The sequence below is a fragment of the Aquarana catesbeiana genome, linkage group LG05 (assembly GCF_042186555.1).
Source record: "Aquarana catesbeiana isolate 2022-GZ linkage group LG05, ASM4218655v1, whole genome shotgun sequence".
Lineage (NCBI taxonomy): Eukaryota > Metazoa > Chordata > Amphibia > Anura > Ranidae > Aquarana > Aquarana catesbeiana.
Window position 1 is genome coordinate 33079403 of NC_133328.1, and position 20219 is coordinate 33099621.

Consider the following 20219-nt stretch of genomic DNA (forward strand, 5'->3'; position numbering starts at 1 on the left):
GGGATTTCAGCAGGGGGGTTGATTTGTACTTGGAGGAGGTGTAATTTATGCTTAGGTGTAAGTATGCAGATTAGTGCTCAATTTAATAATGCTCATACATCTTGAAGGCATGTTGGCCCTGGGCTCTAGATGACCTTGTCCCAGCACTGATTTAAAATATCATTGTATATTGGTGTAAATAGTACCCTTCACCAGTGCCAGGACAAGGTCATCTAGAGCCCAGGGTGAACATGCGAAAATGCACCCCCCCCTTCACCCCAAGATGTATGAGCGCTATGTGTTAGCAACAATCCCCTCCCCTCAAAAATAAGCGAGCGTTAATCTGCATGCTGAAATCCTCTAATTTCACATATGCTCACAGCACAATTCCCCCCCCCCCAAAAAATAAAATAAAATGCCCACTTTTTAGCCCACATCTTTTACCCCTCAAATTTCCCCTCTGAGCACAAACCCCCCTCTCCCTCCCACTTTAAATCCCCTCCCCCAGCACAAATCCTCCCCCCCCAATCCCCCATCCTAGCACAAATCCCCCTTCCCCAGATTCCCCTCTTAGCACAAATGGCCCCCGCCCCCAATCATCCCTACTAGCACAAATCCCCCTCCCCCAAAAAATGTCCCCTCCTCGCATAAATCCCCCCACCATATTAGCTTTTCTAGCACAAACCCCCAAAATCCCCCATCCTAGTATAAATCCTCTTCCCCATCTCTCCTCAAATCACCACTCCTAGCACACCTTCCAAATTTCCCCTCCTAGAACAATTCTTACCTCCTGTCACCCCACCCATTTTTCCCCTCCCAACACAAATCCCCTCCCCTCCAATCTCCTTGTGGTGTCCCCGAACCTCACATGATGCAGTGCCCAGGGCATCCACCCCTCCTGCCCACCCCTTGTCCCGGCCCTGCCCTTCACTAAAACTCTTAAGCTCAGTAATGTGACGGGATGTCCACATACTGTTAGCCATATAGTGTAACTAAAAAGCAACCCCATATACTGTAGAAATCCGGTATTACCTCATCGTCGTCTGCGTCATACTGTGCATAGTGTTGTTCCAGCATCTCCCGCTGACGGCGCTCTTGTTCCAGCGTCTGGCTGATTAGTTGGGCGACCTCACTAATTTGTCCCGGTTTCTCACGGCCTATAATAAACCTGTGCAAATATGGATAAAACAGTTGAAAATGACTGACGATTCAGGAACAGAGTTGAGTTTCAGTATTCAGTGGTGAACATTGTTACTTTTTTCTTTTACAAAAGAGTTTATTATCAGAATTAAAAAAAAAAGTTATAGAACCAAAATACAACAGAGCAGATTGGGTTAGACAAATAGTATAGACATGAAATAATCACAGTGGTAGAGATTGTGGCCTAAAAAACCTCAAAATAAAAAAATATATATAATATAAACATATATATATATATATACTATAAACAGGATATACAGCTTATCGAGCATGGGGGGGGGGGTTGTTCGTTAAACTGTAACAGCAATCCATAGGGTAAGAGAATATTAGGAGTTTCAGTGACTGACGAGTTGGTCTACAGAACTAGGAAACGGTAAGAAAGTAGAATAAAGAAGAGGAAAACAAAGCAAGCATACATGGATTTAAATATGGCCGGTTCAGCACAGATCCATGTATGGGCACCCTGGTTGTACATACAGTATACCTCTTCACAACGCAGTGCTTTAGAATGTAAAGAGGTAAAAAACTTGCAAGCTGCAAATATTATTACTAAATAGTGATTCGCACACACCTAACACACTCATATGCGTGAGCAATGAAATATTAAACCCAACTGGTGCTGCGCTTCACAATATAAAACCTTATACTATACAATGTGTTAAACAACATTATTCAAAAATGTATCCCAAAATCAATATAAAACCTTATCCTGTGCAATGTGTTAAGCAATATTGTTCTAAAAAAAATCACTTAAATGTACAATCCAATGATGTTGCAAGATAATCCCCCTGATGAAGCCACGTGACCCTGTGGCGTAACGTCTAGGAGATGGGTTGGATGTCGTCACTGCTCAAGAGTTAGCATGATAACTATACCACCAATACCGCTGATAACTATGACGCTTGAGATGATTTCAATGTACAAATACCGTACTGGTGAGCCCACAATAGGGATAAAACTTTCTGCGTAAGGGAATTTAATAAGACACGTGGCCATTCACTAAAATTGGAAGAAAAGCGGTTTAAACTTAAACTGTGTAGAGGGTTCTTTACTATAATAGTGATTAGGATGTGGAATTCCCTGCCACAGGCAGTAGTTTAAAAAAACTATTAGATAAGCACCTGAACGACCACAACAACCACTTTTTGTGTGAATCCACCACTCAGTGCCAACATTAATTAGATTGACATCCTCCACCAGATGTACTCTCACCTGGGATGTATGACCATACAGTCAAGTATTGAGTCCCCCAATGTGGACTTCATAGAACCTTCTTGGATCGTAGGATTTCTTAGGCGCTTCTTAGTGCTTCCATATGCCCATATTAATTCTCTCGATACCTCCACTCAGTCATACATAGAGGAAGAGAAACCACCATACACAGTGCTTTATCCTTTAAAATGATTTATTAATAGTAAAAACCTCCAGATGTACACTGACATTAAATAGGTGCTAAAGCGCACCAAACTGATACACCATGTATAATAATATCCCACAGCAGTAACAATCAGCTTTTCCGAGGGTATGGTTACCACGCTATCTCGTGTGCAGAGTGTCATGACGTCATCCCTCCCCTACGCGTTACGCCGCAGGGTAATGTGGCTTCATCAGGGGGGTTTTCTTGCAACATCATTGGATTGCACATTGAAGTGATTTGAAGTGAAGTGATTGTATTGCTCAACACATTGCACAGGATAAGGTTCTACATTGATTTTGGGATTCATTTTTGTATAATATCGTTTAACACACTGTATAGTATAAGGTTGTATATTGTGAAGCACAGCACCAGTTGGTTTTACAATTAGTGGATGTGCCCCCCCCCCCCCCCCAAAAAAAAAAAAAAAAGGAAAGAAAGAATTTTCACAGCCGCTGGAATTATCTCCGCCCATAAAAACAAGAGTCTCTTATCCAAAACTCTTCTTTATGTAACTTTCACACCAATTGTTTAAATGCTCACCAGATATTTAGACCCCTTTGAAAAACTGGGTCAAATCAAGCATTTGGGGGAGATGTTGCTTGCTCTTCTCTCTTCTGTTTACAATTTTTTTCCAGTTCAATATTATCTCATGGGTGAGTAAAAACAAATAAAAACATTATAGTACAATAAAGGTAATACTCCTTTAATCCCCAAACCCTTTATGATTGTTCTCACATGCACGTGAAATAATCCAGCACTTCAAAGCACACATTGTGCGCCATTGTCTTCCCACCACCAGGTGTCACCCACATGTATTGGTTGCTCTGTGACCTCGATGGGTCCTTTGCAGCATCAATCCTCTTTTCTCCTCCCAAATGTCCACTTAGAGCCTCCAAATATCTCATAAAGAAGGAGCTTAGCATAGCAGATAAAAACACTAGTATTTTATTTATCTGTATGCTTACATTCACAAGGAATTCATCACATACACTCACCGGCCACTTTATTAGGTACACCTTTTCAATTGCTTGGTAACGCAAATTGCTAATCAACCAATAACATGGTTAAACTTGATGCATTTAGGCATCTAGACGTGGTGAAGATGACTTACTGAAATTCAAACCAGGCATCAGAATGGGGAAAAAGAGGATTTAAGTGACTTTGAATGTGGCATGGTTGTTGGTGACAGACGGGCTGGTCTGAGTATTTCAAAAACTGCTGATCTACTGGGATTTTCACACACAACCATCTCTAGGGATTACAGAGAATGGTCCAAAAATGAGAAAATATCCAGTGAGCGGCAGTTGTGTGGAGGAAAATGCCTTGCTGGTGTCAGAGGTCAGAGGAGAATTGGCAGACTGGTTCCAGATGATTGAAAGGCAACAGTAACTCAAATAACCACTTGTTACATCCAAAGCATGCAGAATACCATCTCTGAACACACAACACATCGAACCTTGAAGCAGATGGGCTACAGCAGCAGAAGACTTCACCGGGTGCCACACCTGTTAGCTAAGAACAGGAATCCGAGGCTACAATTCACACAGGATCACCAAAATTGAAAATTGGACAATAAAAGGTTGGAAAAACGTTGCCTGGTCTGATGAGTCTCGATTATAGCTGGGACATTCATATGGTGGGGTCAGAATTTGGTGTAAACATAAAAGCATGGATCCATCCTGCCTTGTATGAATAGTTCAGGCTGGTGGTGGTGTAATGGTGGGGGGAATATTTTCTTGGCACACTTTGGGCCCCTTAGTACCAATTGAGCATCGTTTAAACACCACGGCCTACCTGAGTATTGTTGCTGACCATGTCCATCCCTTTATAACTACAGTGTCCCCATCTTCTGATGGCTCCTTCCAGCAGGATAATGCTCCATGTCACAAAGATCAGATCATCTCACCACTGGACAATGAGGTCCCTGTACTCCAATGGCCTCCACACTCACCAGATCTCATCCAATAGAGCACCTTTGGGATGCGGTGGAACGGGAAATTCTCATCATGGATGTACAGCCGACAAATCTGCAGCAACTACATGATGCTATCATGTCACTATGGAGCAACATCTCTGAGGAATGTTTCAAACACCTTGTTGAGTCTATGCCATGAAGAATGAAGGTCGTTCTGAAGGCAAAAGGGGGTCCAACCCGGGACTAGCAAGGTGTACCTAATAAAGTGGCCGGTGAGTGTGCATCCCAGTACTCCCGGCGGAATGACATCACTTCCTCAATGCGTTTTGTCTGTCTAGACTTTTTCAATCTCTATTGATCGACTTCTGTACAACCACCCTTTTGGGTTTTTTCCGATCAGTGCAGCATGCAATAATCAAGCACCGCCAAAAATGGAAAAAAAGTGTATAATGTATGGCCTGCCTAAGAAGAGTAGAAAGGGTAGGGAATCTCAGGGAGTCTATTGTCTAGGGAAATAATAAAGATAAGAGAGAGTGGTTGAGGATGTAATATAGCCATGGCTGCCGAATCTGGAAGAATTTAGAATGGGAATCTGCCGGAATAGCTGAATGTTTTTCGTTATTCATTATATCTGAAACATGTTTTTTTCTAAACTGATAAATCAATAATAATATGGAATTCTTGCATCCAACCTTAATGCTAGATCACATTGTACTTGATAAAGTGGAGCTCCATCCTGATTTTTGTTTTGGATGGAGTGGGGGAGGGATAAATCTTTAATCGGGTTGTTAGTACTGTGTCCCCCTTGGGCAGATTTATTCCTGCTTCCTGAAGCTGTGACAACTAGGACAAAAGTGAGCCGATTATGACTGCCTGTCCCCTCTGCAGGGCATTCTCTTATGTGAATGGAGAATACACTTGGGTCCACCTTCCCTAAATCCCCAATGGGAAATCCACGGCAATGTCTTAGGTATTACTGAGAAAGGAAGTGAGGGTAAATCCCAATGGGGGAACAGAGAGGATTTATCTCCTGCCTACTCTAATCAAAGCGAGAAAAACATTTGGCTGGAGTTCAATGTTAACCAAATTTGTACCACCATTTGTTTTGGAATGGCGAAGTGGTGGATGGTTATTTCTGTAGCGCTGTTTAGCAACGTCACTGCAGAAATAGACACCGAACAGCCACTGCCAATAGCTGTGTACAGAGCCAATCCGAGTGGCTCTGTACCTTGTGATTGCTGTGACAGCCACAGGCATCACAAATGTAAACATACTGCTGTTTACATTGTTGCCCCCTCCCCCCTTCCTTCCTCTTACAACAGAGGAAATCATAGTGATTTATCAATGGGGAATGAATAAATGGATGAATGGATGGATCAGCAGCTGCATTTTTTCTGACTGTGGGATCATTTTTTTAAAACTCTTTCATCTCCCTTCTCTCCTGTACATCTAGACTCCACCCTGTAGGGTTGATTTACTAAAATTAGAGAGTGAAAAATCTGGTGCAGCTGTGCATGGTAGCCAATCAGCTTCTTACTTAAGCTTTTACAAACTAATCTGGAAGCTGATTGGTTTCTATGGAGAGCTGCACCAGATTTTGCACTCTCCAGTTTTAGTAAATCAACCCCTATGTGTGTATGTGATCTGTATATTAACCCTTTCACCTTCCTTATCCTGAATATCTGCACATTAACCCCATTATCTCCATTCTGCCATTGAATGTGACCTGTATGTTAACCCCTGTATGTTAGAATATACAGTGCCTTCTAAAAGTATTCACCCCCCCCCCCCCCCCCCTTGGCTTTTTACCTATTTTGTTACATTACAGGCTTTAGTTCAATATTTTTTTAATCTGAATTATATATGATGGATCAGAACACAATAGTCTAAGTTGGTGAAGTAAAATTAGAAAAATATATACATAAAACTATTTTTCAGAAATAAAAAGCTGATAATTGGCATGTGCGTATGTATTCACCCCCTTTGGTATGAAGCCCATAAAAAGCTCTGGTGCAACCAATTACCTTCAGAAGTCACATAATTCGTGAAATGATGTCCACCTGTGTGCAATCTAAGTGTCACATGATCTGTCATTACATAGACACACCTTTTTGAAAGGCCAGAGGCTGCAACACCTAAGCAAGAGGCACCACTAACCAAACACTGCCATGAAGACCAAGGAACTCTCCAAACAAGTAAGGGTCAATGTTGTTGAGAAGTACAAGTCAGGGTTAGGTTATAAAAAATATACTAATCTTTGATGATCCCTAGGAGCACCATCAAATCTATCATAACCAAATGGAAAGAACATGGCACAACAGCAAACCCGCCAAGAGACGGCCGCACACCAAAACTCACGGACCGGGCAAGGAGGGCATTAATCAGAGAGGAGGCACAGAGACCTAAGGTAACCCTGGAGGAGCTGCAGAGTTTCACAGCAGAGACTGGAGTATCTGTACATAGGACGACAATAAGCCGTACGCTCCATAGAGTTGGACTTTCAGCAAAAAACAAAATGGCACGTTTTGAGTTTGCGAAAAGGCATGTGGTAGACTCCCAAAATGTATGGAGGAAGGTGCTCTGGTCTGATGAGACTAAAATTGAACTTTTTGGCCATCAAAGAAAACACTATGTCTGGCGCAAACCCAACACATCACATCATCCAAAGAACACCATCCCCACTGTGAAACATGGTGGTGGCAGTATCATACTGTGGGGATGTTTTTCAGCAGCCGGGACTGGGAAACTGGTCAGAGTTGAGGGAAAGATGGATGGTGCTAAATACAGGGATATTCTTGACAAAACCTGAACCACTCTGTGTGTGATTTGAGGCTAGGACGGAGGTTCACCTTCCAGCAGGACAATGACCCCAAACACACTGCTAAAGCAACACTTGAGTGGTTTAAGGGGAAACATGTAAATGTGTTGGAATGGCCTAGTCAAAGCCCAGACCTCAATCCAATAGAAAATCTGTGGTCAGACTTAAAGATTGCTGTTCACAAGCCAACCATCCAACTTGAAGGAGCTGGAGCAGTTTTGCAAGGCGGAATGGGCAAAAATCCCAGTGGTAAGATGTGGCAAGCTCATAGAGACTTATCCAAAGTGACTTGGAGCTGTGATAGCCGCAAAAGGTGGCTCTACAAAGTATTGACTTTAGGGGGGTGAATAGTTATGCACATTGACTTTTTTTTGTTATTTTGTCCGATTTGTTGTTTGCTTCACAGTAAAAAAAAAAAAACAAATACAAATTTTTCCGCAGTTACGAATTAATTAATAACAAATGTCGTATCTAAATGAATGGAACGTAACAAATTAATAATAATAGATAACAATAATAATAATAATAAAAAAGTATTATTTTTTTTTTTTTTCGTTCCGTTCCATTTGTTTAGATGCAGCATTCTTTATTTCGGATAATTCGTAACTTCAGATAAATTTGTATTCGCTACGTTCACTAACAGCCAAATTTGAAAGGAAATTCCAATACCTATAATTTAATAGTTGGTTATTTTTAGTTAGTTAGTTAGTAATTATTTAGAAATTTTGGATTTTTTTGGATTTTCGCTCCTTTGAATTTTCAGGTCTTCCTTTCTTATTTTCGTATTTTCGAATTTCCGAATTTCTGAGTTTTTCAAATTTTCGAATTCCGAATTTTCAAACTTTCAAATTTTCAAATTTCCACATTTTTAAATGTCCAAACTTTCAAATTTCCAAACTTTCAAACCTTCAAACCTTCAAACTTTCAAACTTTCAAATTTTCTAATTTTCAAATTTGTAAATTTTCAAATTTCCAAACTTTCAAACTTTCAAACTTTTAAACCTTTAAACGTTTAAACTTTAAAACTTCAAATTTCCAAATTTTCACATTTTCAAAAAAACCCCCAAAAAATGAATGAAACGAAAACGATCGAATTTTTCGGCAGTGCACATATCTAGTAAAGACAGTTTTAAAAAAAAAAACAGTCCGTGAATGGTACGGATCAGTGGCTCTATTCATTTATTTAATAACACAAGGAAGCGGCCGGTAAATGACACATTTACCGGCTCCTTCCCCGCTCTTCATTCTGACAGTATCCCCCGCAGCAGCCAGTGGGAAGAGAGAAACCCAGCAGAGCTGCAGGGGGGGTCGGGGGGGCAGGGAAGCACACAGGGGCCCAGGGAAGAAGGACAGGTATAGGGAGGCAGCGGGGGCGTCATGTTGAGCAAACAATGTCCTCCATTTCCTTCCTGTAGCCGTTGAATGTTTGCAGGAAGGAGAGGAGGCTGCATGGAGGGATTGGTTCCTCTACATGCCGCCGCCCCTCCCATCCAGGTGTACAAGGGGAGTGGATGGCCCCCCCTGGAGCATGGGGCCAGGTCACAGCGGTGACCCATGCACGCACGCCCCTGCTTAAAAGTCAAGGTGGCAATGGGGGGTTGATTTATGAAAAGTAGAGTACAAAATCCGGTGCAGCTCTGCATAGAAACCAATCAGCTTCCAGGTTTTATTGTCAAAGCTTAATTGAACAAGCTGAAGTTAGAAGCTGATTGGCTACCATACACAGCTGCACCAGATTTTGCACTTTACAGGTTTAGTAAATCAACCCCAATGTCTATTTAAATAAATCTGTTACTTTATGATAAAATGGACCTACAATGGAGCCATTACAGTTTTCCTTTAGAACAGCTGACAGGCATTGGCATCATTTCCATCTGGAAACATTGCTCTTTCTCAATAGTAAAAGCGTTTTTTCGGCAAAGTGCCAACCCCATAGATAGAAGGTGCTCAGCCTTCCCATTAGGATATGGAGTGATACATTACGGCATACATTAAAAGCTTTTACATTAGAATGCAGATAATAGCCGGACCAAGTTTCCTTCTTTCACAGAACTGAACCGTCTCCAGTCCTTATCTGCCGTCTTCCTTTCATATCACCCCGGCCAGGCTCTGCAGCGAAGTCGGCTCTTAGCATGATCTGAACTACACAGTCAAGGAGTGAATATTGATATGGCGACCATCAGTGTTGGGGGAAGAAGCATTGCTGGATTTTTTTTTTTCTGAAACCACTTGACCTCTGGAAAATTTACCCCTCCCCCTTCCTGACCAGGCCAATTTTTGCTTTTTGGCACTGCGTTACTTTACCTAGCAATTGCGCGGTCATGCACCTCTGTACTCAAACAAAATACAACGAAAACAGACCGACAATTCTGAAATTAAAAAAAATAAATAAATATTTTTTGCTTTCTGCTATAATACACATTCAATAAAAAATCTAATTTCTTCACAGATTTAGGCCAATATGTATTCATATTTTCAGGCTCATAAACTGAGTAGAAAAGCCTGTCATCTACCAGAATTCTGTAGAGAGGGGCATTTACTCCTGTGTGGAAGCATAAGTTTTAACAATTGCAAAAGTATGTTTCACTTAAAGTGGAACTTCAGTCATTTTTTCATTTTTCCATCTATTAAATCTTCTGCCCTTGTTGATTTAACTTTGGATAGTAAAACATTTTTTTTTCAGTCTTCAGTCCTGAAGAAGCGGGAGCTTCCCCGTGAAACCAGTCTTCAGTCCTGAAGAAGCAGGACTTTCCCTGTGAAACCAGTCTTCAGTCCTGAAGAAGCAGGACTTTCCCTGTGAAACCAGTCTTCAGTCCTGAAGAAACTGGAGTTTTGCCGTGAAACCAGTCTTCAGTCCTGAAGAAATGGGAGTTTCCCAGTGAAACCAGTCTTCAGTCCTGAAGAAGCGGGAGCTTCCCCGTAAAACAAGTCTTCAGTCCTGAAGAAGCGGGAGTTTCCCCGTGAAACCAGTCTTCAGTCCTGAAGAAGCAGGAGTTTCCCCGTGAAACCAGTCAGTCCTGAAGAAGCGGGAGTTTCCCCGTGAAACCAGTCGTCAGTCCTGAAGAAGTGGGAGTTTCCCCGTGAAACCAGTCTTCAGTCCTGAAGAAGTGGGAGCTTCCCCGTGAAACAAGTCTTCAGTCCTGAAGAAGTGGGAGTTTCCCCGTGAAACCAGTCTTCAGTCCTGAAGAAGCGGGAGCTTCCCCGTGAAACCAGTCTCCAGTCCTGAAGAAGCAGGAGTTTCCCCGTGAAACCAGTCAGTCCTGAAGAAGCGGGAGTTTCCCCCGTGAAACCAGTCGTCAGTCCTGAAGAAGTGGGAGTTTCCCCGTGAAACCAGTCTTCAGTCCTGAAGAAGCGGGAGCTTCCCCGTGAAACCAGTCTTCAGTCCTGAAGAAGCAGGAGTTTCCCCGTGAAACCAGTCGTCAGTCCTGAAGAAGCGGGAGTTTCCCCGTGAAACGAGTTGACGTCACTCCCTCTCCATGTGAACGTCTGTCACTCAGAGCATTGTGCATCAGCACTAAGGATCCATGGCACAGCTGTTTATTGGCATATAATGCGGGACACGGCTTTCCTGGTAAATTTTATCCAGCTGAGACTCTAAACAGCCATCTCATTATTCATCCTTTATCCATCTTGGATGTGTGAATTCACAAGTCCGGACATAAGTGAATACTGTGGCATAGAGATACTGATTGATACAAGAGGTGTTTCCTCGTTCAGCTGTTTGATATCCACTTTTATGTGAACACCATTGCTTTTCCATCATAAGTAGGATGGACTACTGAACACAGCAAGAGCCATCTAGTGGGAAGTTTATTAAAAACGTTGCAACTCACATTAGGTACATATGCTATATTGTCAAAAGTATTGGGACACCCGCCTTTACATGCACATGAACTTTAAGCAAGGGCCATAAAGACATGGATGAGCGAGTTTGGGGTGGAGGAACTTGACTGACCTGCACAGAGTCCTGACCTCATCCCGATAGAACACCTTTGGGGTGAATTAGAGCGGAGACTGCGAGCCAGGCCTTCTCATCCAACATCAGTGCCTGACCTCACAAATGCCCTTCTGGAAGAATGATCAAACATTCCCATAGACACACTCCTAAACCTTGTGGACAGCCTTCCCAGAAGAGTTGAAGCTGTTATAGCTGCAAAGGTTTGGCCAACGCAATATTGAACCCTACGGACTAAGACTGGGATGCCATTAAAGTTCATGTGTGTGTAAAGGCAGGCGTCCCAATACTTTTGGTAATAAAGTGTATCTGGACAAATGTAAAATCTGCATAGGTGTACCGGTCCCGCCAGTGATAGCAAATCACACCCGCTGGAGGAGCTCACAGGGCTGGAGGAGAAGTTCTGGGACCCCTTGGGTATGGGGGGGGGGGGGGGAGTGATGTCAGCGTGGGGGCAATACACCTCTACATATCATCCAGCCCTGTAAGCACCTCCAACGGCTATGATTTGCTATTGTCGGCAGGATCGGGACACAGATTTTGCATTTGCCCAAATATTTACTGTGAGTTCTATCATTTTTAATAAACTGCCCACTAGATGGCGCTTTTCCCTTTCTATGCACACAGTGGGGGAAAATGCATGTGATTCGGACAAGAATTACACCACATTCCTGTTCAAATCGATTGCAATTCTTTTCAGTGCAATTTGCGCCCTTTCATTCTGTATTGATGGAGAAGTTCTGGGATCCCGTAGGTACCTTAGATTGTAAGCCCCTTGAGGGTAGGGACTGATGTGAATGTACAATGTATATGTAAAGTGCTGCGTAAATTGACGGCGCTATATAAGTACCTGAAATAAATAAAATAAATATAGGGCGAAAGTGATATTAGCGTGGGGGCGGACTGCCTCAATATCTCCCCCCAGCCCTGTGAGCACCTCCAGCAGCCAGCAGGAGTTCTAACATTTTTAATAAACTGCCCACTAGATGGCGCTTTTCCCTTTTCTATACACACACACATAGGAGCAGTGAGGGAAATTGCATGCGATTTGGACATGAATCGCATTTCATTCCTTTTCAAATCGCATGTGATTCTTTGCAATGCGTTTTAGGCCCATGCATTTTGTATTGATGCAAAGTATCGGTTTCGGGAGCATTTGTGTGAGTCCTGTATGGTATCGGTACATCCCTAAATAACAATAACAATAATAGACAAAACAAGCTAATTTTATATGTTTCTGGAGTTGGGCTTTAACAGGAAGCATGGCAGACCTCTGCAGAGCAGTGGCGGCCCATCCATTAGGGGGCCGCCCCCTCCCTCCTCGCCACCCCCTATATCAGGGGTAGGCAACATGGGGCCCTCCAGCTGCAGAATTACAAGTCCCATCATGCCTCTGGGAGTAATTGTAACTGCCAGCCTTGCAATGCCTCATGGGAAATGTAGTTCCACAACAGCTGGAGGGCCCCGGGTTGCCTACCCCTGCCCTATATGAAGAATGGATAATGGATAGATGAATAATATGATGCATAGCATGAATCTATCCATGGCCGCCGCGGCCACCCCTAATTCAGGTGTCCGGCCCCTTTCAGGGCGCCTGAATTACAGCGGCGGGGGGTGTTTTTTTTAAGCGCCCTGATTAGAACCATGGGCTCAAAATAGGGTGGGCTCGGAGCGCAGAGCATTGCGCTCACAGTCCACTCAGGTGTTACAACAGCAAATGAATATTCGCTGTTGTAACACTGATTCTCAATCCGGCCAATCAGAAGCAGGTCTGAGACCCGTTTTCCGATTGGCCGAAAAGAGAAGAGTGCCAATTGGCCGCCGAGGAGGGAGGAAACGGAAGCCGCTGATGTCCGTGGAGAACAGGGGAAGGGAGAGCCGCCACTGCCGAGAAGCAAGGGAAGCCTCCGGTGAAGCGCTGCATAGATGGGGTAAGTGCACCTGACCTGCCCACCGACCGCCGCCAAAAAAAATTACCACCGACCACCACTGCTGCAGAGAGACCACTGCTTCCACACCGTGAGCAAAAGTCCTGCTCTTCAGCATGCTGGCAGGGGATGGGCTTTCCTACTAAAGCTGTGTCTACTCTTTAAAGAAAACACACTGTAACACTTTGCACACCTTTCGTTTTAATGGAGCTGGAAATTCTTTGGCTGAAAGCTCCAAATGGGCTTTAAGGCCAGTTCACACCACATGCAGTCCAGTGCGTTTATTTCTGCTTTAAAAAAGCATGGAAAGTAGGATATATGGTTTTCAATGGAATAGTTCACACCAGCGTTCCAGTTCCAGAAAAAAAGTAGAACGTGCTGCATTTTTCCTGCACTGGAACGCTTAAAGGGGTTGTAAAGGTAAAAGTTTTTTCACCTTAATGCATTCTATGCATTAAGGTGAAAAAACATCCGACAATACCGTCCCCCCCCCCCAGCCCCCCCGTTTTACTTACCTGACCCCTCGAAAGTCCCGCGCTCACTCCCGACATCCTCTTCGCCGCTCAGCCTGGCTGTTGTTTGGCTAGAGTGGATGGATTGAAAGCAGCGCAGCCATTGGCTCGCGCTGCTGTCAATCACATCCAATGATGCAGCGTGCCAGGGGGGCGGGGCCCAGTGATACAATGAGCGGCTATGGCCGCCGGTTGTATCACGGGGAGTGCGCCCACAAGCACTCAACACCATGCGAGGGAGCTCACATGAAGGTGTTGACTCCTTGCGGGGGGGGGGGAGGTGGGGGAGCCGAGACAGCCGCTGAGGGACCCCAGAAGACCAGGTTCGGGGCCACTCTGTGCAAAACGAGCTGCACAGTGGAGGTAAGTGTGACATGTTTGTTATTTAAAAAAAAAAAATTGCTTTAGTGATCCTTTAAAAAAGAATCAAAAAAGCACTGGAACGCACCTAAACGCACCAAAAACGCACTGGAACACACATGTCCTTATTAAGGGCCAGTTCACACCACATGCAGTCCAGTGCGTTTTTTTTTCTGCATCAAAAACGCATGGAAAGTAGGTTATATGGTTTTCAATGGCCTAGTTCACACCAGTGCTTGCAGTTCCAGTGCGTTTCAGTTCCAGAAAAAAAAAGTACAACATGCTGCATTTTTTCTGCACTGGACTGTACTGGTATGCTGTAAAATGCATCAATAACGCACTGGAATGCACCGAAACACACCTAAATGCACCAAAAAAGCACTGCAACACACTGGTCCTTATTTAAGGTTAAGAAAAAAGGGGGGGGAAGCACTGGACTGCATCAAAAACGCACAAAAAACACATCAAAGACGCACTGGAATGCATCAAAAATGCGCATGCAGAAAAGCATCTGGAACGCACCCGGACTGCGTTTCTATGGTGTGAACTGGCCCTAAGTTAAGAAAAGAGAGGGGGGGGGGAATGCACTGGAACGCACCAAAAACGCATCAAAAACGCGCATGCAGAAAAGCATCTGGAACACATCCGGACCGCATTTCTATGGTGTGAACTGAATCTTAAGGTCACCTAAAAGTTTTTTTTTTTTGTTGAAGTTTTCTGTCTTGCAGTTGGTGTCAGATCTTTTGGTGTAATGAAAGCGAGGTATTTATAGAAGCGGGATTAGAGGTAAATCTGAAAATAGGTTAAATCCCAGAAAAAAGCTTTGAAATGCGCCGTTCTTCACCGGCGGCGAGGCGGAGGTGTGAGGATTAGCAGATAAAGGGCCTTACCTGACTTTTCCTTTGGTGTTTCGAAGAACAGTTGCTGCAAAGTTCTGAGTGACGCCGACCAGACTAATCCCATCCACTTCCAAGATCTGATCGTTGACGAGGATCCTGAGGACGCAGACAAAGTGACGGTTATTACAGCAAAAAAAGGGGAAAAGTACATGAAAACAACAAACACTGTAAATAAAACGAAAGATATTGTGATCATTGGGAGGCTCATGATTAGATGAGTCAGCGAAGAATTAGAAGAGCAGATCTAAGGAGGTGTTTAGAAGTAATACTTTGTTCTCCATCACCAACACCCAGGACCTTCTTCCCTCCCGCCCTTCTTCACCTCTGTTCATTCAACCCTTTTGCTGCCAGAGCTAGTTCCAATTTTTTAGGTCCCACAATATAAGCATAACAGTTTATCAAGCGCAAGATTTTAGTAGAAAATACACTAAATACTCCGTTCACATATATGCAAATTGGATGCGTTTTGAAGTACATGCGATTCGTATGACTTGTGAACCGGCAGCCTTTTCTATGGAGCCGCAGTACATATTCACTGCAAATTTAAAAAGAGTCCTGTGCATTTTCTGAGCACTACTGTGCGATTCAAATGCGAATTCCAGGCTCATTGCCTTCTATGGGAACGCATCTGAATCGCATCAGTTTTGAGCACAAATTCAATCAGAAAAAAAAAATACATGCCCCCCCCCCCCCCCATCCATACCAGGCCCTTTCAATCCACTGGGTTGGGTTGCGGGTGGCCATGTCCCTTAGCTATTTAAGAACTGTCAGACGGCGGAGCGCGCTGATGGCGGGAGCCAGCGACAGGTGCAGAGCTAATTTTTTTCCAGTCGGTGGCGGCGTTCATCGTGATTGATGCCGGATCTACACTGGGGGACATTGTTTTTGTTTTTTTTTAAATAAAGGAATTGTCAAAAACTGTCTCTGTGTTTTTATTTAATTTTGACCCTTTTTTGGTGAATGACAATACAATATACACCCTACTCATTCTCATGGGAGGGGTAGGATCAGGGAGCCCCTTGTTAAAGGGGGCTTCCAGATTCCGATAAGACCCTGTCCACAGACCCCCACAACCACCGGCTAGGGTTCTGGGGAAGAGGCCCTCCTCCCCATGTTGATGTCATCAGTGCCCTGATTATCAGTGCAGCCCCAACAGTGCCCATCAGTGCCGCCTATAAGTGCCTATCAGTGCTGCCTCATCAATGCAATGCAATCAATTCAACAGAAAAAAGCAACCAACCTTACCCAACCAAAGCAAAAAGAGGACATTGACGCGAACAGCACACAACCACCATACTTCTTCTTGACCCCAATCACCACTGACACGACTAAAAACATTATGAGAAGCCTTCAAGACAGCACATCACCAAACGACATCATTCCCACGAAACTCCTGTAAGAATGCTCCGACATCCTGGCTCCCACTATAACACACCTCATAAATCAGTCATTCAAAGAAGGGATTGTACCAACCACCCTCAAGCAAGGCACCGTTAAACCCCTGCTAAAGAAACCTAATCTCGACCCTAAAGACCCCAACCACCGCAGACCGATAACAAGCCTCAACACCGTCTCCAAGATTATGGAGAAAGCGGTAGTACAACAGCTACAATGCCACCTGGACACGCATCAACTTCTGGACACTCTACAATCAGGTTTCCGCCCAGGCCATGGCACGGAAACTGCACTTCTAAAAATATGGGACGATGCACTCGAAGCAGCAGATGACGGAGAACCATGTCTCCTGGTACTGTTAGACCTCAGTGGAGCATTTGGCACAATGGACCACAATACTTTACTTGTCCGCCTCACAGAAGTAGCAGGAGCCACAGATTCTAGTCTAAAATGGTTCGCATCCTTCTTAGAGAATCGCTCGCAGACAGTAAAACTAGGAGCATTCACCTCGGAAACCCGGGCAATCTCCTGTGGAGTCCCTCAGGGCTCACCCTTGTCGCCAGTGCTATTCAACATTTACATCCGCCCTCTCCTCAAAATCATCAAAAAATCAGACCTCTGCTTCCACTCATACGCAGACGATACCCAAATCTACTTTCGGATCACCGGACAAAAAGACCACCATCAGCAACTTGAGAAATGCCTCACTTTAATAGATGACTGGATGACCATTAGTTCCCTCAAACTCAACGGGTCAAAAACAGAACTTCTCTACCTACACGCTAACCAAAATCCCAAAACCAAGACTCCATGGACACCTCCCACCATCTTTTGACAAACCATCTCCCCGAGCACCAAAGCTAAAAGTCTTGGAGTTATCTTTGACTCAGGAATGACAATGGATGCACAAATAGGATCAGTAGTTAGCGGATCTCACCATCTCCTCCGCCTGTTACGCAGACTCATCCCCTTCATCCCAGAAGAGGACAAAGTAGCAGTAGTTGGAATAATCATCAATTCCCGTCTCGACTACGCAAACTCACTCTACATAGGATTACCCCAATATCAGCTTACGCGCCTACAGGCCATTCAAAATGCAGCGGCAAGACTACTAACAGGAAAAAACCCTGGGAGTCCATCTCCCCATCCCTGAGGAGCCTACATTGGCTAACGGAAAAGAATCGGATCACATTCAAGACCCTCTGCCTCACCCACAAATGCATACAAGGTAACGCGCCTCAATACCTCCGAGAGAAAATAAAACATTACTCACCGAATCGCAATCTGCGATCATCTAGCCAAAACCTCCTCCTAGTTCCCAAATACTGCTACAAAGCAAGGGGAGAACGAAGATTCGCAGTCCAGGGACCTCGGCTATGGAACTCTCTTCCTACTCACATCCGCGCGGAAGAAAACCATCTGGCCTTCAGGAAAAAGCTCAAGACTTACCTCTTCTAATGAAGCTGGCAACACAACACATCAACGCCTTGAGGCGATTCAGTTCGCATTTGCAGCGCTCTACAAATCATTCATTCATTCATTCAATGCAACCTCATTAGTGCCCATCAGTGCAGCCTCACCAGTGCACATCAGTGCAGCCTCATCAGTGCCCATCAGTGCAGCCTCACCAGTGCACATCAGTGCAGCCTCATCAGTGCCCATCAGTGCAGCCTCACCAGTGCAGCCTCATCAGTGCCCATCATTGCACATCAGCACAGCCTCATCAGTGCACATCAGTGTAGACTCATCAGTGCATGTCAGTGCAGCCTCATCAGTGCACATCAGTGCAGCCTCATCAGTGTCCATCAATGCACATCAGTGCAGCCTCAGCAGTGCCCGTTAGTGCAGCCTCACCAGTGCACATCAGTGCAGCCTCATCAGTGCCCATCAGTGAAGAAGTAAAATGACTTATTTGCAAATTTTTTTAACAGAAATTAAGTTAAAAAAAACTTTTTTCCCCAATTTTTTTTTGTTTGTTTAGTAAAAAATAAAAAAACCCAGTGGTGATTAAGGCCCCTTTCACACGAGGCGGACTCTGTTTCTACGGAGCCCGCCTCGGTCTGCCGGCTTAGCGGGAGATCTGTCCGTTGATCTCCGCTGAGCCGGCGGATGACAGGTCCCTCTCTGCTCACTGAGCGGGGAGGGGCTTGTCAGGCGCCGCTGCCGCCTATGGAGGGACCGGATGAAAACGGACAGCATGTCCGTTTTCATCAGATCTCACCCGATCCGATCCGCCAGTGACGGACCTGGACGTAGGGCCATCCGTCTGCTTTTAGCGGATCGGACCGGGTCGGATGTCAGCGGACATGTCTCCGCTGACATCCGACGCTCCATAGACTAACATGGAGCGCCCGTTCAGGTCTGCCGTCAAAACTGAGAGGCGGACCTGAACGGTCCGATCGTGTGAAAGGGGGCTAAATACCTACCCAGAAAAATCTCTATTTGTGTGAAAAACATGATAAAAATGTCATTTGGGCACAGCGTTGCATGACTGCGCAATTGTCATTCAAAGTGTGAGAGCGCGCCTGGTATTGAAGTAGGGGAGTTGTATGAATTATGTTTGAAGAATGAGGATATCAAAATGTTGTGTCTCTTTATTTTGTGAAAGATTAGATGAGATTTTAGTGATTGGGTTTACATGTACTTTAATTTTATCACTCAAGGCTTTGAACAACCATTATTATTATTATTATTATTATTATTATTATTATTATACAAAAATGTTGAAGAACAGGTTTGGATAAATTAAAGAATTTAATAATGCCGGCTAATGGCATTAAAATCAATTCCAGTTAAACAGTTTCTTCAAAGTATTTTGTTGAGTGTAAATGTACCATGTCGTGTTTTAATGATATCTGCTGATGTGTGCCGTCTATTGATTGAAGACCATTGCTTAGTAGAAGGATATGTTTTGAATTCATTATGAGACGTTGGAGAGAAGGGAGCCGGAAGGAACATCGGAGGGATCTTTGATGGACTTGGAACTTGATATGACCACCTCACCTTACCCAAAGGGCTCATTCACACTAGCGGGCTGGTAAAACCCCATGGTTGAGCCACTTTTTTTCTGCCCTCCCAACTGCTTCCCCTTTAGCTGCAGAGGCTGCGGGGGGGGGGGGTACACGTACCACGGCAATGATGCTTTGCTTTAAACCCACAGCAGGAATCATATCCCGTGACGCATTCAAGTGAATAGGGCCAACCTGCAAGAACCTGCAGTGCAGCAGACAGTGCAGCGATTAAGGAGCTACTACACTCCCTCACCATCTGTAAAATGCGGTCTGAGGAGCGATCCAAATGCGGATCACTCTTCAGGGGCCAAAGCATGTGTGAACCAGCCCTAAAAGAATATAAAAGCATGCTTTAGTTGAACCATCTTAAATGGTTTAATGAGTACACTGCAGGTATTGCTGAAACACATTTACTCCACAGTCGTGCCCTGCCACAAGGTTTCCTCAGTCTTCCAAGACAGCAACATCATTCAATCCACTTCCTCTGATCCCAGGTTGTTATGCCCCCCCCCCCCCCCCCCCTGTCTGTGACTGGACAATGAAAAGAAGAAGTAGATGAGTTCCCCATCTATTGGCATGTTATCTGATTGAATCATTGTGCTGCTAGTTAATTTATCTGCCTAAATAATTATGTCCCCCCCCCCCCCCGTGCATGCGCAGATGTGCCGCAGGGCCCTAGGTTCTGAGTGAGCCCTGTGGCAGATCTGCGCATACCCTCTGAGAAATCACCTGTGTGTGTGCAGATGTGCTGAAGGGCTGCCAAGAACTGAAAACCGTCAAATCTGTGCAGACACTAGAACGGCGTCCAATGAAAGGGGGGGGCCAGACAG

General features: G+C 44.5%; 1 protein-coding gene across 2 annotated transcripts in view; it reads right to left on the bottom strand.

Moving 5' to 3' along the window:
* Positions 1–20219, bottom strand: part of PPP1R9A (protein phosphatase 1 regulatory subunit 9A) — a 342676-nt gene that overhangs the window by 124500 nt on the left and 197957 nt on the right. For both annotated transcript variants that reach the window (XM_073629582.1, XM_073629581.1), the window contains exons 5-6: positions 14975–15079; positions 1012–1147 (exon numbers count right to left, since the gene is read on the bottom strand). In XM_073629582.1, coding sequence (XP_073485683.1) covers positions 1012–1147; positions 14975–15079 — 241 coding nt within the window. The remainder of the gene's footprint in view (positions 1–1011; positions 1148–14974; positions 15080–20219) is intronic.